Source organism: Gymnogyps californianus, chromosome 18 (genome assembly GCF_018139145.2).
Source record: "Gymnogyps californianus isolate 813 chromosome 18, ASM1813914v2, whole genome shotgun sequence".
Taxonomy (NCBI): domain Eukaryota; kingdom Metazoa; phylum Chordata; class Aves; order Accipitriformes; family Cathartidae; genus Gymnogyps; species Gymnogyps californianus.
Window position 1 is genome coordinate 2632275 of NC_059488.1, and position 27550 is coordinate 2659824.

General features: G+C 48.8%; 1 protein-coding gene across 1 annotated transcript in view; it reads left to right on the top strand.

Moving 5' to 3' along the window:
• CACNA1B (calcium voltage-gated channel subunit alpha1 B) overlaps positions 1-19878 on the top strand; it is a 301750-nt gene extending 281872 nt beyond the window's left edge. The window contains exons 39-47 of the mRNA XM_050908179.1: positions 3781-3889; positions 5843-5950; positions 7268-7380; positions 8305-8432; positions 9567-9725; positions 10319-10415; positions 14610-14817; positions 14983-15194; positions 19169-19878. Coding sequence (XP_050764136.1) covers positions 3781-3889; positions 5843-5950; positions 7268-7380; positions 8305-8432; positions 9567-9725; positions 10319-10415; positions 14610-14817; positions 14983-15194; positions 19169-19705 — 1671 coding nt within the window. The 3' untranslated portion in view covers positions 19706-19878. The remainder of the gene's footprint in view (positions 1-3780; positions 3890-5842; positions 5951-7267; positions 7381-8304; positions 8433-9566; positions 9726-10318; positions 10416-14609; positions 14818-14982; positions 15195-19168) is intronic.
• Positions 19879-27550: the final 7672 nt, after the last annotated feature.

Genomic DNA, 27550 nt, shown 5'->3' on the forward strand with positions numbered 1-27550 from the left:
GTGAGCACGTGTCTCACCAAACTGCCTTCTCCCTTGCCTCCCCCACACGGTGTGGTGGCAAAGCTATTTTGAATCAAAGATGAATCAACTCCTTTCTCCCAACTGCTTCATCTTCAGCAGGAGCTTTCCCAGAAATGTGGTATATCCATTTGAGCAACGTATTTTCTCAATTCGTGCTTCCAAGAAAGCAGTTTTCACTGATGTCAGGAGGGATCTGGGGTGGCTTGTAGCCGAAACCTGTTGGGCTTAGCTGCAGTAGGTTATAAGGCACTCCTGTCTCGTTTAATGGCTTTTTTGGCTAAGAAATGGGCAGCTGCTCTGCCCTGGTAGATGCAACTTGCAACCCGCCTTGCAATGCAAGTGCTCCTCAACTGGCTGCCAACAACCTGCCCCAGGGGAGGATGAGGAGATGCATCCCGGTTTGCCACCCCGATAGGGAGGAGAGAGGGAGACATCCCACCCAAGCCAGACCAAGCCTCCCCTCTCCTGACGTGACTGCTAGAGCCAGCGGTCCCCAGCTAGGGGCTGCGAGATGTGCGAGGACCTGCACGACAGCCACACTTTCTGGTGGCTGACGGTTTATCGGATCGGAAATTGCAATGACCTAGAGGTGTCCGGGTTGACCTGTTTGACCAGTTTGCATATTGGGATGGAGAAAATGCTGTACACCAGGCAGTGCTGAGGGTAGCATGGGGAGGAGGGAAGGGACATGGTCTGGGGAGAGACGCTTCCAGGTGGCTGGTTGCAGCAGTCCTACTCAGCACTTGCACGTGAGTTTTGCTCAGCCAACCTTCCTGCAAGTGTGCAATTGCAAGTGTGCATTCCCTTGGAAAATCTCTCTCTAAATACTTTGTCCCTCATTAAAATTTAGGAGGAAAGACCTTCGTACAGCGTTGCTGTGTGTAGCGGTGGTGTGGCCTGTGTTCTGCATCCATTCCCTTTGGGAATTTGTTCTAGAAAGTCAGTAGGGGGGACCTGGGACGTCTTCAGTCCCAAAATGCTTTTTGGCACTAGTTTTTGTGAGGATAGAGCTCTCTTGGGAGGAATTACTTCTCATCTGCTTGTTCTTCACTTCCATGCATCATCTTTCTCTCTCCATCCCTTAACTCTCTCTCCCACTGAACCGGGATTCAGTGGGACTTTGTATATGGTAACTAAAGGCTTAAGTGGATATAATAATTTTGTTGTAACTTTTTGTGTGCTGACGGCAGAAGTCTAAAGTAAAATCCTGTTTCATTTGACACGTGTGAACAGAAAAAATTGTTGTGGCGTTGCCAGCATTTGATACTGTCATTGAATTATAAAGGGAGGCGAGCCTTGGCTTTGATTTCCCTATCTCTGAGGCTTGTCAGACATGGAAGATAACCTCTGGGCATGCTTTAAGAAAGCTCTTTGAGATTACAATGGTTTATCTCAGACTTTAGGAGACAGGGTAGGTTGTTACACGAGTCTCTTGTCCCTGCAGCATGCAACAAGATCCGAGGACGTGTAATAAGATAAATAAGGAGGTCTCGGCTCCTCGGACTGTCAGCTCACTTCAGAAGCAGACGTTTTGCACTGGACCAGTGCCCTGTGCCCTCCATCAGCACCGGCACACGTCCCTCCTGGGAGGTACCAGAGCTGGAGTCTGCCCTCTCTCAGGGCACCCAAATGCCTAAGGCAGCTCCGTTCGTACCTCTGGGAAACTGCGTGTCAGATTTCTCTAAGCAGGGAGGCTAACCCAGTGATGGAAAGGGGGACCAGGGCTTCATTCACCAGTCTTGGCTTGATTTTGGGTAGAACACAGGAGTAGGAGTCAGGGCTCACACCATGTGCTCTGCCTTGCTCTGCCTCTCGCCTCACCTGAGACTCCAGGCAGGTCCCTGCTCTCGGCTACACCGTGTTTCCCTTCACCAGCAAAAACTGCCCATGAGCAGCGGGGCTTCTACCGCACAGCTTCCCCGGGCCAGCGAGGAGGGTGAGCGGGGTCGCACGAGGCACCCCTGAGCCACTGCAGTCGCGTCTGAAGGGAAGATTGCACCAGCAAAGCTGCGTCTCTGAAAAATATTCACAGCCCTTAACATTGCATAGTATTATAGCGTACAGAGCCAAAGCAGGATCTGGCCTCGTCTGTGCACTCTCTGCCGCAGCAGCTTACTGCCTCGGTGAGTCTGCAGCCTGCTGCTGACTGCGCTTAAATTTCTTTATTAGCATGTTGGGCTGTTATTAAACAAAGAGAAGGTTTCTGTACAGCGATAGGGATCAAAATAACAGCCTAAGGAGCTTTCAGATGCGGATGAAATTCCCTCCCGAGCAAGGGGCCCAGGCCAAGCTACCCCTTGGTTTTACGGGCTGCTGCGAGGCTCTGCTCAGACAAATTAACGCCCAGCGACTTCCTCAGGTTGCATGTACCCTCGGAGAACGGAAGCACAGAGGCTTGTCTGATATGGCTCCGGCCAAGGAAGTTTCTAAACAGCTTGTGAAACCCGAGGAGCTGAGAAATCGTTAGGTTGCCGAAGGAGAAGAAATCCATCCTTTAAATGCATTGCTAAGGTTATCAGCAAGGCTTGGAGAGTGCTTTTCCCCATCTGAATTTACATGCTCTGCTGCCAGTGGTGTTAAGGGAGCCACAGCTTTGCAAAGCAATCATCTCAGGTACTTCATTGCTTACAAGAATGATGAATTTGCCGTATCAGAGGTGGTCCTGACTGGTGATGGGGAAGGAGTTGCTACCAGGTCTGAAGATCTTGGAAGATACTGATCCTGAGGAACTATTCCATGTTTGGACTGAAAGAACATAAATGGGGGAGATTATAGTCCTGCTTATGTTAATCCAGCCTCTTCCCCTATGGGTAAGGTCCAGATGGAGCTGTGTAGCTCATTACTGGAAGGAATGGAGAAGACCTTCAGAGCTCCTGGGATGCCCACAGGGAAAGGAGGTAAGAGACAGAACCCAAGTGCCTCCAATAAAAAGGATATTGCACACCTTTAGCTATTAGCAGCCAGTCTCAAACTGCCCCAGAGTACTTGAGCCACACCGCAGGGCTCACCAGCCTTATTTTCTAGCGTGCTTCAGGCTGTGTACAAAATGCATCGTCACGGGACCGATCCAGAGACTGCACATCCCCTGTGCAAAGCATTCACACGCCTCCTGTTGCCATTGCCACCAAAAGTGCCTTCCTCGCATCCCGCTCACTGGCAAGGCCACCCACCCAGCTGGAAGAGGCACAGTCACTTTGTGGATGGAGCCACATCCTCAGATGGTGGATGGAAATCCTCCATCATCTTACTTCATTCAATGGTGCCAGGTCCCATTTGTTGCTGTTGCTCCTGTGGTAGAACCAGTATATAGGTGAAGGTAACTGATGTAGGAAAGGATGGTGGAGGTGGCTTCATGGTTTATATCTCCTGAGCGTGCTGCTTTGGCAGGGGTGGTGGGTACCAGCCACATGTCTGAAGGCTGCAGGCATAGTTGGAGACTGTCAGGAGCAGGGTACCAGGCTCTGAAATGGGATGGGAGCGTTCAAACTGCCTTTTTTTGGAAGAACTCTCTTGGTAGGGTTGCAGTACAAATGCTGGCAAATCAACTGTTTAACCACTAAAGCCACCGTTACAGCTTAGACCTGCTCCTGAGAAGGAGTTGATGTCTGTATGGAGAAGATGCATTTTAGCTCAGTGCACAAAAGGTGAAGACACGTTTGTAACCTGGCTGTTCCTAAGGGCTCGCGGGGGGGAGGGAAGGGGTGTGGGGGGGGGAGGAATCCTGACCCGCGCTGACAGCCACTGCGTTTCTCTCTCCAGCGCCTGGTGCGGATGAACATGCCGATCTCGCCTGAAGATTTAACCGTCCACTTCACATCCACACTGATGGCCTTGATCCGCACTGCCCTAGAAATCAAACTCGCCTCAGGTGAGGGGGAGGTGATGTCTGACAGCATGTGTGGGCTCAAATCCCAACTTGTCTGTTGGCTTGGTGTCCTCCCGAAACCACAGAAATTCTGCCCCAGGTGGAAATCCTATTTTGCTGTTGCCTGCCTGCCCTCTGCCAGCGCCTGAGGACAAGGGAGCTTTGGGGACAGGCAACAGAGAGGGGTCCTGAGCATCGCTCTGCCTTTGGGGTGGCCATATCCTGGCATCCCTGTCGATGAGATGTGGAGAACTTTGGCCATCCCAGTTGGGAGATCTCCGAGGAGAAGCCTTGTGCATGTGTTCGTTGCTGCATCGAGAGTTTCCACACCTCTTTTCTAAACTGTTCCAGCACGAGGGGAACAAACAGCCCTTCCTCTCCAGTTGCTGTCTGCTGGCAGCGAAGCGGTGACTCCAAGTGCCATGAACCGCATTCTGCCTTGAGATAAAATTTAATTATTTAAGTGTTTAATCAGACATTTACTTGACTTCCCAATTAAATATTGCAATGTAATAAAATACATTGGCCTTTTCTCTGGGTTGTTACGCTATTTAATCAGGCTGGCTGGGGTCGGAATCAAGGCATGACTGGCCAAAGCACTTTTATACCTAATTTAAAAGCTAACAGGAGGTAACAATGCTCTTACAAGCAAAGGGCAGGGTTAGGATGTTGTGCTTTTCCTAAGTGATTTTAGGCCAGACGTTCCACCTCTCTGTATTAATTACCTGCCTCATATGTTGCTTAAACTTTGTCTTTGATGCTTTGGGTAGGCACTACTGGAAGAAGATGAAATTTTGAGGTCACTAGGACTCCCCTAGGGAGTGACAGCAAGTATCAGACACTCATTTCTAAGGCTGCATTTAGGACTGCCTGGGATTTTAGGGGCCAGCGCCTTATTTTAGTAATAACCTCTAGATAAGGACACTGAGAGTTTGTATTATTTTAGGATTCTTGTTACCTGTCAGCAGTGGTAATTCAAACAGCTTTTTTCGACTGAAAAAGGCTCCCCCCACCCTTTTTTTTGGCCGCACACTGGAAGGGAACCAGAGAAGAGAGCTCAGCCGATAGCGCTGGATTCTTTCTAAGGTTTATATCTGCTGTGGGTTGTGAGTTTTTGACCTGTTTTGTTGTTCTGTGCTTCGTTTGAATAGGTTTTGTGTGCTACATTTAATTGAGTCTTTAGTGGGACTAACAGGCCCTTAATAAACCCTCCCTAATGAGTTTCAGTGTGGGAGTTCAAACCACCATGTAGCAGAGTACCCAGAGCTTCCTCCCGTTACTTTTCTCTTAGAAAAATAATCTCTGTCATTCAGATGAACTACTTAATTGCCTACTGTGCGGTGCATTCATTTGGGAGCTGGCCTGTTGGCTTACGTATACTTTAATCACTTTCCACTTGTGTATTGAGACCTCACTTTGACCATTTGAATAATGCCGCTGTGTTCGGCTCTTTCTGGTTTACATTGTGATATAGCTGCTGTTTGCCGCTGCTGATACAGAACAGCGTGCTTATGTGTCATTGCCAAAAAATTCAGGAAGAGTTGTTGGTGGAGAGGGTTTATAATCAATCATGGCATTGCTCGTAGTCCAGCACCTCAGACCAGGTCCTTTGCATCAGACCTGGGAGGTGCTGCTGCTTTCTGCTGACACTATCCAGCACCCCAAATGAGCAGTTAGGTAGAAGAAGTCTGAGCTGAAGTTTAAGCCCCAAGTAACAGCAGAGGGTCAGCAGGTCGAAGCGGTGATGGTCCTGCTGAGTTCGCACTTGTCACGGAGGAGGTCACCGATTCCCTTTGCGACGGCTGCTGCAGCTGGGGCTGGCTTGGTGCTCTCAAGAAATAGGAGTGGGGGCAATGCCTTCTCCTGTGCTTGCTGTGTAAATAGTGGTATGCGCTGAAAGGACAAGGGTTTTTGCTCTTCTTCATGTGCCTCTTTCTCTCCCCTCCCTTTCTGCAGGGGGTGTTAAACAGCACCAGTGCGATGCTGAGTTGAGAAAGGAGATCTCGCTGGTTTGGCCCAATCTGTCCCAGAAGACTCTGGATTTGCTGGTGCCTCCTCACAAACGTAAGTTGTTCATCAGCAAGCTAAGTTGTTCATCAGCAAGCACTCAACCCATCCCAGCCGCCTAAGAAGCCCAGAGCAGGCTTCTCCCTCTTTGCCTCCTCTGTCCCTAGCCCCATCTAGGTGCACAGTCATCTATAGAGGATGCAGCAAAGAAACCGAGTGCAGTTCAGCTTCTAGGTATCCTCTCCACGGGGTTCACAGCCCACGCCTCCATGCCACGGTCACACAAGGAGCAGGGAAGCTGAGGTCACATCTAGGCATGTATTTCATTATGCTACAGTAGATTTCCTGTACTTAGGGAAAAAAAAAAAACAACAGTGCCAAGAAGGGACCGTTGTCCTGCGTGGCCTCTTCCAGAGCTTTTTCATAGCTTTGTCTGCCTCCAGCCTGTGCCTTACGGGACAGGAGAGCAATTTCTACCATCTGAGCTCCAGAAAACCAGGAGAAGAAAATTAAAGTTTGCTGAGAACTTGCAGAATCAGAAGTGAGGTATTTTGGGGCTAAAGGCCTTTGGTGTCACTTGGTAATGTCCTGGGCGAATGTGCTGAGAAAATGGAAAGTTTGCCATTACCTTGATTGGCCCAGACAAGGGCTCTAGATTCCTGATTAATGAGAAGCAGTGCAAAGCAATAAAGGCATTATTAATTAAGAAAAATGAGGGAGTTGAGGAGGTGCAAATCAGTGGGTAGTGACTGCTTAAGTCTTTTCCTCCCCTCCTCTCTTGATGCCTATATATCTTGCTGCTTTAACTCTTTGCTCTGCGGTAAGGGCTCCATTGCCGTGCAGGGAAGGGCTGGTAGCATAGCTGTGAGGGTGAAAAAAGACATCTGGAAAAATGAAGTACTCTTTAAATGTGTATTAGCCCTTTATGCCCCGGTTGACTGTAATTCAAAGAAATAGGAATAAGGCTTCTTTGTTGATAAAAAGCTGGCTGTGGATCTGGTATTAATTTAGCAATTCTTCTGTTGGCAATGCTTAGAATGCCACAGAGTTTTCCTGCCTGGTTTTTTTTTTTACACAGTCTCTGTGAATGTTTGCCACAGAGAGCTAAAGACAGAGGCCATCCTCCTCAGATGTGAAAGGCAGCAACAGGCAAAGATCTGAAGTCTGTTGTAACCTTTTCTTGGTCTTTTTTTCTTTCCCCCACTTTTCTATGTCTGCTTTGCCTCGTTATTCTAATGTCGCCTCTTCTTTCTCCTTGTTTTTCACGCCCATTTGTTGTTATTTCTTGTGCTCTTTGACTTATTCTTCTCTTTTCCTGATCCTTTCCTGTTCCTCACCTGAACATTTCTGCTGCATTTCACCGTCCTCTGACAGCCGATGAGATGACTGTGGGGAAGGTCTACGCAGCGCTGATGATATTCGACTTCTACAAGCAGAATAAGAACAGCAGGGAACAAGTCCACCAGCCAGCTGGAGGCCTGTGCCAGGTACTCAGCCAAAAGGTGTCCTCTCGGTCCTCCTTCTTGGGCAGCCTCTTCTCCAGCGTTGGGCAGCTCTCATGAGAGCCACTGGCATGTTTCATCCAGAAAGTCTGGATGCTTCTCCAGGCAGGATTTGAAAATGCTGTCTCAAAAATGGAAACCTCTCCTGAAAGTCTCTCCTTGTCAAAAAATAAAAATAAATTGTTGCAGTTGCCTTCTCCAGTAGGTCTGGAAAGATCGTTTCCAAAAAACGTCAAGTGACATTTGGCAGTCTAAGTCCTATTTTCAGAAGTGGCCTAGGGACTGGGGAACACCAAAAGATTTCTTTGGGACACCAGAGGATTATTGAAAGCTGATAATAGTTTGGCTATAAAATATTTAAGTTACTTTTGAAAATGGGAATTATACAAAATCATTTTGGCTGTAATAGATTTGCAGATTTTTACAGTTTCTTGAAAATATTTCCACGCAACTGGCTTGCGATTGAAACCCCGATGGTTTCTGATAGGATGAATACCTATTGATGTCAGGATGATCATCCAGCTGATCTCCAGCACGGCCTGTCCGTCTGTCTGTCTGTCTGTCTGACAGGTGGGAGGCTACAGCAGACCCAGTGTGACAACGAGCCAGCTGAATGGCAGAGCCCCTTTGGTCACATCAGCGCATGAAATCCCTGCTGCGCTCTGGTGACCGGGGGAATACTTTGTTAGAGAGAAGGGGGATCGCAGCACAACGTTGGCTTGTGCAAAGCTGAGGGCAGCAAGTCTCCTTCAGAGCCTCTTACAGCTACGGGAACGCTGGGCTATGCTTTCTGCTGGGCTGATTTCTCAGGGTGACAAAGTGGAATTTTTATGAACTAGGAAAAGCACTGCAGCCCCCCCCTCTCCGTACACAGCTCTGTCTCTGACAACCTTTCCTTGTGCTTCGCAGCCCGGACCAGTGTCGCTCTTCCACCCCCTGAAGGCCACTTTGGAGCAAACCCAGCCCGCAGCATTCAACAACGCAAAGGCGTTCCTTCGCCAGAAAAGCTCAGCCTCACTCAACAACGGGGGCGCGTTGTGAGTATCCCGCGACCTCCCCGCCAACGCTGTGACACAGAGAAGGGGCACGCTGGGTCTATGCATCAACCCCGGCCACTGCTGGTTCACTTGCTCCGGAGGTGGGGCAGCACAGCTGGTGACACCAAGACCAGCAGCCCCTTCACGCCATGGCTGGGACAATTTCCCACCGGTGGCTACCAAAATGCCTCCGCGTGGCTCTGCTTCCCACTGCTGCCTCAGGTACACTTACCCACGTGGTGGTAGCGTTGGGTTCTCCAGAGGTACATGTTTTCCTAATGGTCTCCTCTGAATCTCAACTGGACAGCTTTCCGTTGTGGCTAGTTGTAAGTGTGGGTTTGCTTACAGGAATTTGGGATCATTGCAAAACAACCAAACAAACCCCCACCCGCCAACCACCACTGCAGTGAGTTCTTGGGGGTCAAAAGGTCCTTGGGAACAAAGTCGTCCCTCGAGCTCATGGCACTTGGTAACAGCAAGAGCTTCTTGAGGCTTCCCAGGACAGAATCTGGCTCTTTCTCTTTGGGGAAAATAGTACCTCCACAGAGAGCTTACCAAACAGTTATAGTAACAGTGATTCCTAATCAATTCTCCATTTCCTGTTCTTCTTCAGGTGACTTTTCTCTGGGTCACAAGCACTATGGATTTTTAGTGATAGACATCTGAAGTTTAAATGTCCCAGATAACCCCGATGGGGAAAGCAACATCAGACTCAACAGTGAAACCCAGGGCCAGCTGTACCACTGTACATTCAGTGAATGTACTTTAGCGTGGCCACAGATGCGTTTGACCAACGTCTAACTGGTCTTGTATACATAATTTGCCTGAACTCCAAAATTCTTCATTCTTCTTCATCAGAACTTAAGCTGCAGAAGTTGTTTTCCTTAGTTACTGAAAAAAGATGTGATGGCTGGTTTGATTTCCTTGTTGCTCATGGGATCTTCAGGCTGTATAAGAAGTGGCCCTGGCAAAACCCAGGGGACCTTATAGCTTCACCAGCAGCTGTGCCTATCCTGCGACTAGTTTCACAAGTGAAACCTCAAAGGGTATCTGAGGGGTTTACCTTCATCACAATAAGGTCAGCAAAATCTTTTGCAAAACAGTTAATCTTTTTTCCTCTTTTCCTTCTGACAGGCCAGCCCCAGAGGGTGGGATCAAAGAGTCCAGTTCTTGGGGGACCCAACGCACCCAGGATGTGTTTTATGAAACAAGGACACCAGCTTTTGAGCGAGGCCACTCAGAAGAAATCCCCATTGAACGGGTGAGCAAACAGGGTGAAGATGTGAAGACAGGGTGAGATGCAGTAGATTTTAGAAATGCAGTGGATTTTTAGAAATTTTAGAAAATGTTTAGAAAAAACAGGTGAAGACAGGGTGAAATGCAGTAGAGAGTAGATCTGTCCCTTGAGACAAGCATTGTTCTGTCTCTTACAACCCCAAGTTTGCTTGAACATTATGGAGAAAAACCAAATCTGGTAGCTTCTACAGTCTGATAGCTGTGCGTGTGGACATGCTTTTCGTGGAATTATGTGTCTGCTGTGACAGGTTACTTAAAGTTACCTCTTCCTAGTTGTCCCATTGTCCCAATCCCATTGTCATCAGTGTACAAACTCAGATGAGGGTCTTGAGTTTCACAGGTCACAGCTGGGGCTCATTGCCATGGCTGGTGGAAGAGCTTGGCCCGCTGTTGTCCTTGTTGGAGACAGCACTGTAGATAGAGTAACCTGGGTACTCCACAGCTCTTAATTTACTCTCTTTCCCATACTAGCATGTCTTCACAATTAAATTAAACTTAGCAGAAGCCTGCTCAGATGATGGCTTCAAAGCTGATGTTCATGTTCCTGCTACTGAAACCATTTCTTGTTTCGATCAGGTGGTAGAAATGAGGGAAATCAGCCCCACGCTTGCCAACGGAGAGCACCAACCAGGCCTGGAGAGCCAGGGGCGGGCGGCTTCCATGCCGCGCCTGGCCGCCGAAACTCAGGTGAGCGAGGGAGACTTTACTGGCGGTGGGAGACTGAGAGCGGGTCAAGAACTCAATATCTTCTCTCTGCTTGCCATGTTGTTGGAAGTTGCTCGTGAATATTTGTTCTAAAAGATGTTTGCTGACCCTGGAGACAGGTGACCAGGCTTTGTGCTTGGATGACAGATATTCATGTGTAGACACAGCACTGTCCCCAGTTTTACTTATGCCTGGTCGCAGCAAAAAGCAACCCAGAGAAATCCTTCTGTCTGGGTAGCTAGCTGATGGCTACCTACGCAAGAGTGTCTATTCTGATTAACTGGGGACAATGCTGTTTGCCAGGCTGTATTCCTGGAAGGCGTATGTTTCCCATTGACAGTTGCATGCCATCTATCCAGACAGTCAAGGCATGCTCCTGTGCCCTAGCAATAAAGCAAGCTGGAGATGGGCTGTGATTCTCCTTGATGAATGTAGTAGGTACAGAAAATACCAGGGAGCCTGTGCCTGGAAGGCTGCGCTGAGCCACTAAGCATCCTCCCTGGTTTTTTTTTCCTCTTCCCACAGTATTTGTCATATACTCTATTGTGACTTTGGTCAGTAAAATGTTGTTGAGGATTTCCCTTGTTTTAACTTCTTGTAAAGAAATCTCATCACTAGAGCTGAATTTTACAGCAACTTGTGGATGCTACTTAGTGCGTAGGATGTCATGGTTTTCATAGATCATTTTTGGGCATTTCATGTGTTCATTGCTAGCTTGTTGTCCCGGTTGCTCTCCAGCCGCCATCCTGCCTCCTCTGTGTCAGAACACCTTACCACTCAGAGCCGTGTCTCTCGCATTCAAAGGGCCTGATTCATGCAGTCAGGCGTGAGCAGCCCCTGGTTGTGGGCTGTTTCCATTGCTCTCCATGGGAAGCAGAATGTGAAAGGTATGCTGCACCCTAAAACTAAAAGCCTGTGTATTGCATACACAGCAATAGCTCCAAAAGATATGATCTTTTTGCTAACGTGCTCAGGCTGGCACAAGCTACACTTCATCGGCTAGCAAATTTCCCAGCTGACTTCAGAAACTGCAGTCTTTGTATGACAGCTGGGATCCGCTGCGTTATCAGGAACACTACTCAACGTGCTTAATAAAAGAAACAGACCCCAAAGCAAACCCATACTCCCTCCCTTCCCCCTTCCCAGAACAAAGTTGTCCTTTATTCTAGACCACAAGTAGCATCTTTCCTCCCAAGGCGATGCAGTCGGCAGCAGCCTGAGCCTTTCCTTGGGAAACTCCTCTCCATTGCAGTCAGATATTTGCAGAAGTGAGTGGCTCTTGCAGGAGCACGGCTGCCCCACGTGAAAGCTGTCTCATCTCGTTATGAATCAGGCCCGTAATACCTGAGCGGATCTAACCTCCTTTAATAATATAATGTTCTGGTGGTTGTAGCTTCAGCTGAATAACTGATGTACTTTCTGTGTGTGTCTTCCCCCTCCATGCCCTCCACCCTCCCTCTCACATGCTGCTTCTGCTTCCCCCCAAACTTTGAGTTATTTATAACTCTTATTTGCAATGCTTTCTGTTTCTGGATGTCTCCCTTTCTGTTTGCCTGTCATTCCTCTGTCTCTTTATGTTCCATTTAAAAAAAAAAAATCTTCCTGTGCTTTCAATCTCACCTCCTCCCTCCCTCTTTGCTGTCCTCCTCCCCCATCACCTCCCCTCCCTTGTCGTCATCGTGTCTGCTGCACATCTGCCGTGATGTCTGACAATGGCTGTACTGTGGGGCTGCTTCAAATAATGTCTCTCATCTTGTCCGAATTGTTTGCAGAGGAGCAAAGCACGGTCACCTGGGAGTTACCTAGCAGTATGTAGTTTGCACTAAGTTGTATCCTATTAAATTCATGTTAAGAAATAATTAACCTTCCTTAACCCTTTACTTTTTTCCCTTCTCATTTGGAGTCCAATGTTGCACCGACGCAGCCGCTATCTCTTTCCACTTTGCTGTAGTTCCCTTGATCCACAATTGCACGCCGCACGCTGCAATAGCAGGGATTTTTTGTTTGTTTGTTTGTTTTGCTTATTTATTTGGTTTTGTATGCCTTGTTGCACAGGAATTTAGGAAGTGAAAACAATGGGTTTGGTAATGAAGAAGCAATTAGTAACTCTCTGAGGGGTTATGGCAGAGCCTCCCGAGGCTTGCGGGGAGTCTGTGCATGCCACGTTAACGTAACGAGAGCATTGTCAGGATTTATGGAATGGGTATTCATTGCTTTGCCACTTCCCATTAGTGTCAGTGGGGACTTCTGTTCCTGGAATAAGCACAGAATCAGGTCCAAAGAGAAATGTTCATTTCTTATCGATTGGGCTGGCTTTTTGTTGGGAAATTTCTGTTGTCTTCTTCCTTGCAGCTCCTATATGGATTTTGGAAATCTGGATAAGTGTTTTTAGTGGGAAGTATTTTCACTTTTCGCTTTTTTGCCCATCAGACCATCCCGTTTAAGGACCTCTCTGCCTTCCTTCATCTTCAGGCTCAACAGTAAGCAAGGCGGACAAACATGAAGCTCTTCAGTATAATTTCTTGCCGACACAGCAAGGGCCACAAGAGGAGACAAATGCAGCACAACACAGTCCTGCTAACTGAACTGGTGCAGACCCCAGGGACGCACCGATGCCGCAGGCTATGCTGTGCTCCCCCACCCCAGCAGTGTCTTCCTTGTGCCTCTGACAAACCTCCCAGCTCTAGCACTCCGCCTTGCCTTCCAGTGGGAAGCACCAAAATCTGGGTACCTGCCTAGCAAGAGGGAGAGCACCAAACAAAAATTCAGCCCGGAGTGCACCTTTGCCCGCAAGATAATCCACCCACGACAGCCCGCTGGGAGGGAGAGCCGTTCTTTCCACTCAAAATAACGAGCAGAGCTGTGAAACGACTGGCTTTGCACTGTATAAATATCACAGGGCAGCAGAGATCTGAATTTCAGGATAAGCAAACAAAATAGCATAGACAGTAAAAATAATACAGGGCTCTTTGGAAAGGTTACAGTGAACAAAGTAAATGTTCTGCGAGAACTGTCATTGGAGGCACGTATTGGATTGTGAATTCAAACAAGCGTAAGAGCTGAGGGACCAGAGGGCATCCTGAGCTCCTTCCCCGTCAGGCTGGACCGCCGTGCTCCAAGGTCTTTCCTCTGCCACGCAGCTTTGATGCAGTGGTAGACCCAGGGAAGTCTCCAGAGGATGGATGAAGCCCTGTCTCCACCACAGTGAAAGAGAAGGACACATGGGAGTTGTCCTTGTTTTCTGAGCTTTCTATCTGGTGATTGGGCAGTAGGGAAGGGAAAGGCTGTGAGAATAGCTGTCCTGCAGTCCACTTGTCTTGGTTTCTGCAGAGCATCTTTGTAAGGTTTTGAACCTGAAGGGAAGGGAGCAGAGTCTGCAGCTGCCACTGGCACAGCGACGGGGTCCAGCAGTGCCCATGGGAGGCTGTGCTGCTGCGCTCAGTGTCCAGATGTTTGGCCACAAACGATTTGAGAACAGCAATAGCAAACCCAAGTAGTCATTTTTGGAAATGTCCCGGTAGAATTGCAGGACATACATGCTATCCTGCTTGTCCAAGCCACAAGGGCTTCGAGGAGTGATGGTGGGACAAGAGAGGTTTAAATGTTTGACGGGAGTCATCTTCAATTGCAGGGAGATGGAAGTAATTTCTCAGTGGCTTGGCCTGTACCTTGCCCACTTATTCCTGATTTTGCTCCCTCTCCACGTGATGCCCAGCAACGCTTTCAGGCTTTCCTCTTCGGAGTTGCTTTGGGATAACCACATGCCCTGAAGGAGCTTTGGGTGAAACTAGTCTTGGAGAATTATCTGTGTGAGACGCTTGGCTACTGTGCTGCCCTGTGCCCCTGCTAATCTACTGTTGACTCCTGTGATGCTGTGTTTGGTGTGAAGTGCTGCATATCGCTTTGCGCCCATGGTACCTGTGGATTGGCACTCTGCTAAAAGTAAAGCCCATTTCAGCAAACGGAGATCACATTTGCTCCTCAAATTTAGCACTCAATCTACCATTCCACAAGTCCTTCTGCCCATCCCAGTTATATCCAATTAACCATTTCTCTCTTTCCCCTCCTTGCCCCCTTCTCTTATTGTGTAACCCTCCCCATGCTGGGAACCAAGCAGCTGAGCACGGTGCAGCCCCTGCCCTCACCCTGCTCCATGTTCCTCCGTCTGCCTTGCAGCCCATCCCGGACACGAGCCCCATGAAGCGCTCCGTCTCCACACTCACTCCGCAGCGCCCTCACGCCATGCACCTCTACGAGTACTCCTTGGAGCGCATGCCGCCGGAGCAAGGGCATCACCACCATCATCACCGCTGCCACCGGCGGAAAGAGAAGAAGCAGAAGTCCTTGGACAGGACCCCCCATCAGCTGGCCGATGGAGAAGCTGGTAAGTGCTTTGCAAACAAGGATTTGTTCCTTGTCCTCCTCCCTTCAGGATGCACAGCAGACACCTGATGTGATTTGGGGTCCCGTCTGCATGAAAGGACCTCCCTGCCCCACACTTGGAAGTTCCTCCCGTGTTCGCGGCCCCCAACCAACGTTCTTCTTTCAGTGGCCCAGTCTGGTGAGTCTTCTTCCAAGGACAAGAAGCAGGAACGTGGCCGGTCCCAAGAGAGGAAGCAGCACTCTTCCTCCTCCTCCGAAAAGCAGCGCTTCTACTCCTGCGACCGCTATGGCAGCCGGGACCGTTCTCAGCCCAAGTCTGCCGATCAGAGCAGGCCCACCTCACCCAACGGAGGGCCAGAGCAAGGTCCACACAGACAGGTGAGGAGATGCAGGGTGGGAAAAGAGCCCTAAGGTCTTCCAGGGATGTACGCAACTTTTCCATGTTTTGCTTAAAGTAAAGGAGACAGAATGGGGAAAGAAGGCCAGGTAGTAGGAGATAAAGCCAGTGAGGTCCCGCTTGGTGCTTCACGTCCAAAACAGGGATGGAAATGTCACTTGATGGCTCTTTAGTAGCCACCCACAGAGTGAGTGACTCAAGGCATCTCACAGAGACCCCACTGCCGAGGACACCCTTGCTCATGGTTTCAGCAGAGCAGCCTGGGAGACCTGAGAAGTGGCAGCTCTTGATGCTGGTGGAGAAAGCATATCTGAGGCGAGGCAGGCTGGTAGCGTGGCGTGGGACCTGGACAGCGGAGCTGAACCGTTCCCCTGCCAGCTGCGTTAACCCAGCACCTACTGCTGCCTCGTGCACAAACATTTGGTGGTTGCCAAAGAAATCCTTGCCATCGCAGTACAAGCCGATGTAATACAGTATAGGGACTCCAGACAGCCAGAGCTGTGATTTCAGCAGGGTTTGCTCATATTAGCAGGATTTTCCAACTGCTGTTGCCTGGGCTTCAGAGCTGTCCTGTATTGTGGAAGAGGTTGATTTTCTGAAAATTGAGGAAAAAGTCCTTTTTCCCTAGTGTCAAATCAATCTTCAAATGTGCTCTCTAGCAGGGAGGAGAAATCATGGTAAGGGAGAGGAAGAATGTAGGAGAAGTCAGGACCTGGGTGGAAGGGGGGAGAGCTCGCCATTCTCCAAAATCTCCCTAAATTTGCGGCCTGCTGCTGGCGTGTGACCGGCCAGGTCTCTCAGGAGGGGCTGAGCGATGCTGTTCGCTGTGAGCCCCTGCAGCAACATCAGCTCCTGGGGAGCGGGAGGAAATCCTGCGTTCAGCACGAGTTAGAGCCCGGGGGAAGGATTTAAATGAAGAGGCTTCGTAGTGTCCCACTAGCTGCAAAATAAAGCAGCTTTTTTGTCTCCTTCTCCTGTCCGGTGCCTTTCTCTCTACCTGCATGGTCCTTAGCAGCACCCAGGCTGCAGCAGCGGAGGCTGTGTGCTGCAGTGAGTGCTCAGGGGCTGCTGCCCCGCAGCTCTGGAGACACCCGGGGTGTGGGACACGCGTTGCACAGTCGTTCTCAGCTGGGAGGAGATGTGACATCGGTGTAAGGTCTTGATGCACCCAGGACTGTGTGCGGCCATAGCAAGAGGGAGCTGCAGCCTAACAGGTCTTTCCCATTTCCAGTTGCTGCAGTCCCTGACTGGCCTTCATCTGATTTTTCAGATGAGTTTTTCTTTCCGTTTCTTAATTTCTCCATCTGGTTTGAGAAGCAGGAAGATTGCACTGATTTTTAGCATGATGCCTCTCCTTTCTTGCATGCTCAGTTTACCAGAACTTTAAATATCATGTATGTTTTAATTAAAAAACTGAAACCTTCCCATAGTTCATAGACATTCAGCATTAGAGCATCAGCTGCCTTTTATAAACCTGTTCCTCCAGTTCCAGTGAAGTCTGTATTGTCGCCCACGTCCCGTGGGGGTTTAGTCAGGCAGGGAGGAGAAAGCCTGTTGTTTCAGTGTCCATGTATTTTATCCACTCACATGTTACCTACTTGGAGTGGAGCTGCTAATACATCCCCTGGTTGGTCTGGAAAAAAGCCAGATTAAAAAGAAATAGCCAAGCCAGCATGTCACTTCTGTCCCAATGAGCTGAAGACCCCTTGTCTTAATAAGGTGTCAGCAAGAAGCTCTGTCAGTCCGTGTCCTGCACTATTTTGGCTTGATAACAAGGTGCTTGTTAACTCTCAAGTATTTTCTTTGTTAGTCTGTCCCTCTCCTTGGGAGAGGCAGCTTTTCCCAGGAGCCCTGGCCCAGCTCGTTTCACCAAGTCCCTGGAGGCCCCTGTATGTACCAACAAGAGAGGCTCGCCTGAGCTTCACCCTGCCACCAAGGGGGCTCCGTTCCAGCTAGAGCCAAGCCAAAACTCAGGGCAGGTTTGGTTCAAAGAGAAGTTCTTTGGAGTCTTTTTTTTACTGCAAAAGAAGGAGACAAGACAAGCAAGCCATGAACATTTCATTTTGGGTCAACTCGCAATGCTTTCTTTGACCCACATAGAAATGTTATGCACCTTCTGTGAATTATTTCACTGTTTCCTTTTCAATGCAGGTGAATTGTTAAATATAAATCCCATTTCATGACGAATCTGGGAAAGGTATTTTTTTAAATGAGAAGAAAGTTCTTGGAATTTCAAAATGTTTCGGCAGGAAGGAGCTTGTTGGACATTTTCAAAAAAGACCTCACCGTTTTTTTACAATCAACACCATTTCCTGATTTGATCCTGGATAAAAGAAGTTTGAAAATACCACAAAAAAAAAAAAAAAACATTTTTAGACAGCTCAATGCTTATCAAAACAATTTAGTTCTGCTAATTTTGAGGTGCTCAGCCTCAGGCCCTTGGAAAAAGCTGGGCATCTTCCCCTGGATGTTGGAACATTGTAGGTCAGTGGGTGGTGGTCACCATCTCCTCCGTCACCACGGGGAGGCAGGTGATGGGAGGCAGCTTGGCTGGGGGCGGGTGCCTGGGATGGGAATACGTGTCTGTAGCAGAGAATAAGGCTGAAATGTGGGGAAGCCAGAGAAGGGAGAGGGTCAAAATGAAAGAAGAGAAAGGCAAAGACTCGGTTTCCAGGCTCTGAAAGACGTGAGTCATCGGCCCAGCAGCACGAGCAGCTAATGCCATATCGGTCCCCAGTGCTTGCGGAGAGTGGGGCTGCAGTGAGTGACGCCCACGCTGCTCTGCACCCCCAGATAACGCGGGTATTGCCTCTTCTTCTGAGAGACATGGCTCGACTCATGGCAACGGTGGCTAAAATAGCCTCTACATCCAGCTGCTGGTCTGATGGCCTCCAGCACTGCCGGGCTTGCCCTGAAAACTGTGCTGGAAAACCCAGGCAGAGCAGAACAAGCATTGATTGATAGCCCAGCAAGCAACAACCTGATGTTTTTGTAGGAAGGAAAAGCTGCTCTTTAAAAATTAAAGGTCTGGTCTCAAAACGTTAGGTCATGAAAGGCTGAGGGATTTTTAAAATGTGCTCGCAGGGCTATTCATGTACTGCCCTGGGAGAATGTAAACAGAAATGCCAAAACAAGGGCCCGGTCCTCTCACTCATGGCATTTTTTTTAACTTACTGTAGCTTAGTTCACTCCCATATGTGACTATTGGTAACCCAGGAAGCTGCCAGACTCTTCTACCGCTTAAAAATCAAACGTGTAATATTAAAGAGGAGAAGGTGAATGCATTTTTGTTTAAGGAACTTGTTAGTTAAAGCCTGTCCAAAAAGCCTTTTGTTGTTGTTTTTTCAGAAAGTGGCTATTTAATCGAAATGCATTTCATTCCCAAAACTACAAAGAAATAGTCCGCCCCCAAATCCTCCTTCCACATCATCCAGTTTTGACCACAGAAACGATCCCCAACATCAGCATTCACAACCGTTGGGTGAAGTTCTGCAAAAATCTACCCCAAAGCAAAAAGTGCTGTTTTGCAAAATTGTATTTGCAAAAAAAAAAAAAAAAAAAGCCATAGGTTTTTGAGCTGCTCCCATCTAGTTCAGGTAAGGTGCATGTCGAGCCTGTGTATGATGTGGATGCCTTCCCTCTGGACAGTGTCCCCTTCTGTTGGAGCCGTCTGCCAGTTTGCGTCCTACCGATGCTCTGATCGTTTCTGTTCTTATTTACTGCTCGCAGAACTTTAGTTCTCCAGCTCTTTACATCTCGTGTTGAATTATTTCTCGAGAACCTCCTCCCCCTAACTATGCTTGTCTAAACTCTCTCTTTTTTGCTTTTCTTTCCTCTTGTGACTTGTCTCTCCCTTCTGTTGCTTCTCCTTCTGTTTTATACCTGCCTGCCTTTGTGTTTGTCTGGTGTTTCCCTTTTTTATTTTTTGATTTGCTTTGTTCCAATTTTTATGTAGGGCAGTGGTTCAGTTAATGGGAGCCCCTTGCTGTCGACATCTGGTGCTAGTACCCCATGCCGGGGTCGGAGGCAGCTCCCACAGACTCCACTGACCCCACGTCCCAGCATCACTTACAAGACGGCTAACTCCTCGCCCGTGCACTTCACCAGTTTCCAAACCGGCCTGCCCACTTTCTCCCCGGGACGCCTGAGCCGCGGCTTGTCGGAGCACAACGCGCTGCTGCGGGGGGACCAGCAGCCGCCCCAGCCGGCGGTGGCCCGCATCGGCTCCGACCCCTACCTGGGGCACCGCGACGACGCCGACAGCCCCTGCCGCGCGGTGCCGGAGGACACGCTCACCTTCGAGGAGGCGGTGGCCACCAACTCGGGACGGTCCTCAAGGACTTCTTACGTCTCCTCCTTGACCTCCCAGTCTCACCAAATCCGCAGGGTGCCCAACGGCTACCATTACACGCTGGGTCTCAACACGGGCCCCGGGACTGGCACCAGAGGACGTAGTTACTACCACGAAGCCGATGAGGATGACTGGTGCTAGCGGCATGGCAGAACCCTTCAAGGTGTGTGTGTGTGTTTAAAATCGATGAGTTTTATCATCTGGAAGGCTGTGCGCTCCGATGCGCGCGGTGCCCGGGGCCGGAGGGGGCCTGCGGGGCAGCTCCTGCTGCGAGAACTGCTCTGCCCCCGGGTCTGGAGGCAGTCCTGCAGCCTCTCTCCTCTCTTTTTCTTTATTTTTTTTCTTCTCTTTTTTTTTCTTTTTTTTTTTTTTCCCCCCACTAGACAAATCGAGGAAGAAGGCTCCCTCCTTAGGGGGAAGGCAGCGGGGGGAGCGCATCTCTCTCTCCCCCTCTCACCCGCCTCCCTACTGCCTTGTCTAGTTCAAAGACACGCACCAGATGCCAAATCTGCGACACATGCGAGAAGCCGAGAGAAGAGCGGTCCTCACCTTTGATGGCAGAAAAAGCAGACTGTCGATCCTTTTCGAGACTGGCGCAGTTTTTGTTGGGCTATTTCTTAATTTATTATGAGATTTTTTTTTTTTTTTTCCCCGGTCAGGGTGGGAGTCGGGGGTTGCAAACGGACACACATGAACAAAGATCTCATCCGCATTTTATCTCGTTCACCGCTAAGAAGGAAGGGATCTACCCAAGAAACTGGGAGAGGAGAAACACAGACCAGAACAAAGGACAGTCCGTTGGGACTTGATGTTCAGCCACAGCAATCCTTTTCAGCGGAGCCAGTGACACGCTCCCGAGCTGACCGAGCGCTCCGGCAGCCGGGACTCGGCTCTGACACCGCTGCCGCGTGGATCTCTTTTCTTTTACTCACCACGTCGGGTCCTTCACACTGACACATGATAAAGCCACAAGAGAGCTACTTTGTAAGGACTGTTTCCTTGCTGCTGAGACTTTTCTTTCCGTCCCTCTCTCCTGTCGACCGCAACACGCCCTCACTGTTTTGTCTTGTTTACAATATAAGCTTGATTTAGCAAAAAACAACTAAAAAAAAAAAAAGATCCAGAAAAAAAAAAAAGAGGAAAACGCGTAGGGGTGAGAAGAAGAAATGTTATTGGTTTTATATCAAGCTATTAGATAGAACTTTAACTTTTCATTGTGTGCATTTTTGTAAATTGTACAGTAAAAAAAAAAAAAAAAGAAAAAAAATACTCTTTATGTAGAGAATTAGTCCAATTGTCATTCCAGGTCCCACCGTTTCTACCGAATGCTCCAGTTGTTCACTACTAAGTGCCTAACCTTTGAAATCTTTCACAGTGACGATGCAACCTCTTGCTTCGATGCATCAGACCTTGGGCGAGCGTGGGGAGGGGCAGGAGGGGAGGGAGGGCAGAGCCGGGAGGAGCCGCTCGTCTCGGAGGTTCCACGGCGCACACAACGCCCCGCGTCGCGTTACTGGACAGCGTATTCGAGTACCAGGTTGGAAGCTTACAGTGGGGAAGGCAAACATGCTTTGGGGTTGGTTTGGGTTTTTTGGCCTTTTTTTTTTTTCCCCTTCTTTTTTTTTTTTTTTTATATATACTTTATTGGTGGGAGGGGAGTGATTGCAGCAAACAAAACCGGCCTTTTCTCATTGACTAGTGTTCAGGTCCTGCGGGAGAGATGCAGGTGGAAAAGTACAGCATCTGCAGAGATGCTCTTGCAGGAGAAGAAGCGTCTTTCACACTGCATGTCAAGTCGCAGTCGGGCTGCGAGAGCTCTGGCCATGTTCCACGGTGCATAATTTGTGTTGAGGGCAGTTGGAGAGAGTCTTGTTTTTGTTGCCTGTTAAGGTTTTTTTTTTTTTAAAAAAAAAAAAGCAAAACCTCTAACTCTGATTCTCAGGGATGAGATTTCTGTGTTCTTGCAATGACTCTTGCGTTGGACGATTTCTTTCTTCTGTGCGCGTGTGGATTTCTGCACTTTGAGCCTGGGAAAGGGGCAACCGCGCTGTGCCGGCGGGGAGGGAGCGCTGGAAGAAAAGCCTGGGCAGGACCTTGCGTCCGTGGGTCTGGCGAACCCGTTGTAGGGCTAATTTGGGGCACCGGGCGGCCAGACGACATGTAGTACGCTGACAAAAGGTTGAAGGAGGAAGGGTGGGAGGTGCCAGACGAGTGCATCGCTAAAAATACTACTAGGAAAGAGGAGAGGGCTGGACAGATGACTTTTTTCAGAGAGTCTCCCAAGCCCCAGAACTGTGAAACTTCTCCAGGTGAAGCGGTCGCCTAGGACAGGTAGAGATCCTGCTGGACCTTGGTGATTCGGTTTGTCGCTGGGGTGGTTGGAGGGTATCGGATGCTACCAAAACGCTCAGGAGGTCTCTCGTGCTCTCAGCGAAAGTCTTTCAGCCTCAGGCGGGGAGCAGTCTGCTGTAGGGTGGTTCTTCACATCTCCTGTAGCTCTTCTGTTGAGGAAATTCAACCTGTTTTCGTTTCCTTCTGTGGTTTTTTTTTTTTTTGTTCCGTTACTAAATAATAATCTCTGGCCAATCTCATCCCTGGATTCTGCTAAAGGATAACTCCTGTCTATATCTCTGTCTCTGTATTTATGTGCACTTTGAATAAAGGAAGTGTGGTAGCCAGAGGTCCGCCATGGGTAACGGCTGTAATTTGCAAACGGAGGGCTATGCAACAAGATGACACGTTCGGAAACACATCCAAACCACCAACAGTCAGAAAGACCTTCATCCATTCTGTAGCTTTATCTGCTGGATTTTCCTGTTTCAGGCTTCAGCATGATTGTGACCAAATGTTTTATACATTTTCCTTATATGAAGGCACAAACACTTTATTTGACATTTTAAAGAAAACGTTACCGTTTTACTCCAGGAAGTAGAGGAGAGGGAAAATGCAATCTCTCTGACAGTGCATGCAAACATTGTACCCACACTGGAAAGCAAAAGAGATGTCTTTCTGTACTGAATAATGTTGTCTTTTTCCCCCACTCCCCCTTTCCCCACCATTTTAGATCCTCAAACCCCCCCAGCCCCGCACTAACACACCGTCTGGAAGCACACAGCCAAACGATGGCCTTGGGTCACCCCAATTCTTAGGCAGAACACGAAGAAGAATCTCAAGTTGTCTAATCCTCCACCCGCCTCGTAGGGGTTGATGACAGTGACAGACAAGCCTGACCACAATTGTTCATAACCCTTTTCCTACCTTTTTTTACAGCCTCTCTGCTCTCTCTTCAATGCATACATGATATTTCCAAGAATCCTCATAGTGAGTTGCCAAACTTGAATTGCACCGATCAGTTTTCTGCATCCAGAACCAGTCTCGTAGTGGCTGTACTTTGAATAAGTAATGTTTGCATGTAAAATATATACATATATACATATATATAAAAAGTATGTGCATGGAAAATGTTTATCTTCGTACTTTTTTGATACAATGTATTCATCAGTTGTTAATTTTTAATTATATTTGATATAAATTGGGGGTTTGTTGCAAAACTTTATATTTAAAAAAACAGTGTTAAAAATTATAAAAGTTCCAACCATGCAACACAAGCGGAACTTTACCCAAAAAAAAAAAGAGGGGAAAAAAAAAAAAGAAAAAAAAAGGTTCTGTGATTGCCTAGTTTGCTGCCTGAGTAATATTTATCAGCCAAACTTTGAATTCTGCAGTTGTTTCTACAATTACATTTTGTATGAAGCAAAGTCCTTGAATTAAAATAAAAACTTAGCAAAAAAACTTACAAATTCAAAGACGGTGTGTGCAGTGTGCCTAGTGACCGGGAGACCGCCGTCCTGAGAGCAGCCTCCCACCCGGCGGGCTGGCCAGGAGAGAGCCGCGGGAGGCAGCTTGGCTTGACCACCACGTTGAGCGATAGCCCGGGAGATCTGGCGTGAAACCGGATTTCGTTTAGCCCAAATTGGGATGCTGTAAGAAATTGGCCGCGTCTGTGTTTGTTTCCGTACAGGCTTCACAGATGCTCGGTCTGAGTAGGGAGCTGTTTGCAAATTTGCCTTTGCAGTGTGGATCCAGTGTGGAGATTACAGTTCCTGGAGTCCAACAGGCAGCAGAACCGCATAATTTAAGTTGAGGGTTACAACAAACCCTAGCAGTGATTGATGCCGTCAAGGTTTTTAACAGAGGGATGTTTCTCTTGTTGATGTGCAAAAATGTGGGGCGTGCGACTCCCTTTAGCATTAACCCTTATTAACCCTTAAACCCACTCCCAGCAAGTGTTCTTGGTGCTACCTCACGTAGGCATGTGCGTGGAAATCGGTAGCACGTGGGGTTGGATTGGTGTCAGGAGCCTGCCACGTGTGCAAGGCGTGCTGTAGCACTTGGAGAAAAAAAAATTAATAATCCTTGCTGAGTGTACCATGAAATTCCTACTCCCAAGGCTTGCACTGGGCAGAAGGAAAACCCAAGGGCTGTTAGTACATGAGGAAGGAAGTTTTCATTTCTTTGGATAACTGGAGAACCACACTCATTCCCTACCAGGGGGAGAAATCCACTGTGTGCATCTCCTTCATCAGGGTCTGCTGGTGTGACGCTTCTGACAGCTCCAAGGACTCAAAAAAATTATTGAGAAAAATTAATAGCAGCTGTAGAGCACTGCTGATGGGAGGACCATCGCATTTCTGCATTTTTCAGTACTCTTCAGAGCATGAGGTCTATTTTAGTATTCAGCTCTTTTTCTTCCCTCTTGTTGCATCTTTTCTGTGATGAGACCACCCCAGGTCCCACCTGAGATTCGGGTATCATGTGAAATGCAAGGAAAAGCTCCTTAACTTCCTGATCACCAGGTTGAGCTGTAGCATGGGAAGAAAATGGATTTGCTTGAGGTCACACAGTACATTATTAGCAAAGTTTGGAGCAGAAGAACTTCTCTTGACTTGTAGTCTGGTCTGTGCAAGGTTTGGGTTTCTGGGGCGGGACGACAGTGGAGCATAGGGGAGAAGAGTAGGATTTTTGTTACATTTTTGAGATATCCCAAACAAACATGACACAATGGAGATTTCCGTGTCTGAGCAGCATACAAGGGAAGGTTTGAAAAACAGTGCAAGATTTGAGAATCGGTGTGCATCCCGACCTCAGCGGAGACCCCCGTGGCATTCGCTCCACCACAGCCATCTGGGGAGCTGGAATCTGCCTGGAGGACCAGATGAGCAACCTCTCCCCTCCAGATGTGTATCACAGAGGACCTCCAAAACCAGTTTACAATCCCGTATGTGTTTTCAAATCCTAAAAGCCTTTTGGCAGCTTTCTGCCCCCCCCTTTTTTTTTGCTTTATTTTTTCTTTCTTTCTCCTTATTTCAGTTGTATTCTTTTGGTCCATGAGAACAAGGCAGCAATGCACCCAACAGCTTCTCCAGGGACTGCCTGAGCCCTGGGGTGAAGGAGCTGGAGCAGGCGGGATCCCCGCTGCCAGACTCAAAGCATCTCCCACGTCCGAGGCACTGGAGCCAAACCACCCGGTTCTGCTTCGCTCCGGTTTGAGTTCAGCTGAACTCCACAAAATGGCTCTGGTTTTGTACCTCGTCCCCAGCGCCGCCTGGTTCTCATCACCGGTGTAACGCCGTTCATGCAAAGCTGCTGTGAGCGCGTTTGCACGAGGGCTCTTCCCGTCAGGGGCACATCTTGCTAGCAGAGACCGCTACATTTCCGTTCCCTTTATCTCCACTCCCAGCCCTACGGATAAAATCTGGATCAGTATTTCCGAGGCCAGCACCCCCACGCCTCATTTTACCGTTAGGGGAAAGCATTTTCAGGCTTTTTCTACTTTCTGGGGAAACAAAAAATGGAAAAAGGCTGATTCATCTCCCCTTGCCACTCTTTGAGGGTCGTTCCCTGAAATATTTGTCTTGGGATGCAGAAAACTTGGGGTGAGACACTGAACACACCTGAGTCCAAGGTAATCTGGCCTTTTGTACTCCCTGGAGCACGAAAACCCAGCATCATCTAGCTGATTCCCCATTCCAGCCCCATTTGCAGACTGTGCCCGTAGACTCCTGCATGCCCTCCGAGGTGATGAATTACTCATCCCAGTGGAATTCATCCCTCTTGATCAGCCCTAAGTAGATCTCCTGATATTTACTGGCCTGTGGAAAGCACTGTTTTCAGAAAGTGCCTGATCATAATAACGAGCCTCAACTCAGCGCTGTCCCTCAGCACATTCCAAAATATTTTGCAGAAGAGGCTAGTTTTGCATCTTCAAGTGATAAAAGTAAACTGAGACACCCCAAGGGGACTAAATTGCCCAGGGTCACCCAGCAAGCGAGCGCAGAAGCGAGGACAAGGTCTCCTGAGCTCCTGCAGGTTACTCGGCCTCCTTCATGTCTTGATGTTTTAAATCACTGACATGTGCATCATTTTTTTACATCCACGGGCTCCTGGTAGGGTGCTAGTGAGGTGACACTGGGAATTTGGCATCTCACTAGCGGACGCGTTGGTTCTTTGGAGGGAATTCAAAGAAAAGGAGCAGTAACAAAAATGATGAAAGGTTGGGGACTGATTTATGGCGATAGCTGTGAGGAGCTCTGCGCAGTGATGGAGAAGGGCGGCTCTGATAAGGCTGTGCAAATATTTGTAGGAGTGAAGTCCTGAGGCGGGTGAGTCAGCACGACGGAGCTGCTGAGGCTGTTTGAGAAGGGAGGTCTGAGCAAACCAACTCCCGAGCGAACTGATGGAAACACCAGAATAGAGCCCCTGCGCCCACAGAGGAAGCCTGGGACATGCTGATGGAGCAGAGCTCTGTTAATTCAAAGAAAACAGTATCAATAACCGTAGTTTATTCATTTTATCCTCATCTCCACTTTCTGTCATTGCTCTGAAACAGAATATCCCAGCACTGGCTTTGTCTGTGTCTGTTTTTATTATTTGTCTGTTTCTGGGAGCCTTTTCTCTGCCCAGCACGGCACAGAGGAGGAGGAGGAGGCACAGTCCTTGTCCAGCTACTCCTGCACAAAAGTCTGAAATATCCACAGGGGTGTAAAGCCCCATTTTCTTGCAGGAGGCTGAGGAGGGGAGTGGATGTGGTTGTGTTACTGGATTCAGCAGAATGATAGCGTGTTTAAAAAGATGATGCTGAGCTGAGCCAACAGGACTGTGGCAGAATGAATGCATGCCTTTTACACGTTTTTTTTTCCTCCTCATGGAGTGGAGAGCATTTAAAAGACCTGGTTCTGCAGGTGATCCAGCTAAAAAACCTCCTCCTGCAGTAGGATGGTGGTATGTGAAAGGAGCGGAGGACAGAGTCTCTGCACTGCGGGGCGGTTGCATGTCCCACATCGGCTGCAGGACAGAGGCAAGAGATGCGACGGGAGATGTGCTGCTGGGACAGAAGGTCACAGCCGTGGACATCAACGGGATTCAGCAACACCTGAGAAAGGAAAGCCAAACCCGTGTCACGTGTTCTTGACAAATAAAGTCCTCTACACGGCAAAGCAAATGACTCCTGAGTGTCTCTGACCTTCACTTCCTTGACAAGCTGAGTCAGCGCGTGGCAGGGGAAGGGCCTGGAAATGGGCAGAGAGGGGGGAGCGCAGCACGTTCTGCACCCAGCGGGGCTCACGTCTCCCCAGGATCAAGCAGCAATCGGGACTTAAAGAGAGGAGCTTACAGAAGCCTAATTTCCCACTGCTGTGGTGCGGTGTTCGTCTGAGCAAAATGACAGCCCCGGGCGCTTGAGCACCTCCTGCGCTCTGGCAGGGCCATCCACCCGCAGGCAGGCAGGTCTGGCTGCCCCTCGCTGAAGGTTCCCATATTTTTGGGGGGGTCTCTGGGTGACTGTTGCAGAGAAAATACTAGCACGGACTGGGAGTGAGCCTGCCTCCTCCGTGGGCCTGAGCCAAAACCCCCAAAGGGCTTCTGTGAGCGTCCAGGGGTTTGTCACACAGGGCAGAGCAGTCCTGGGAAGTGGTGCGGCCACGGCGG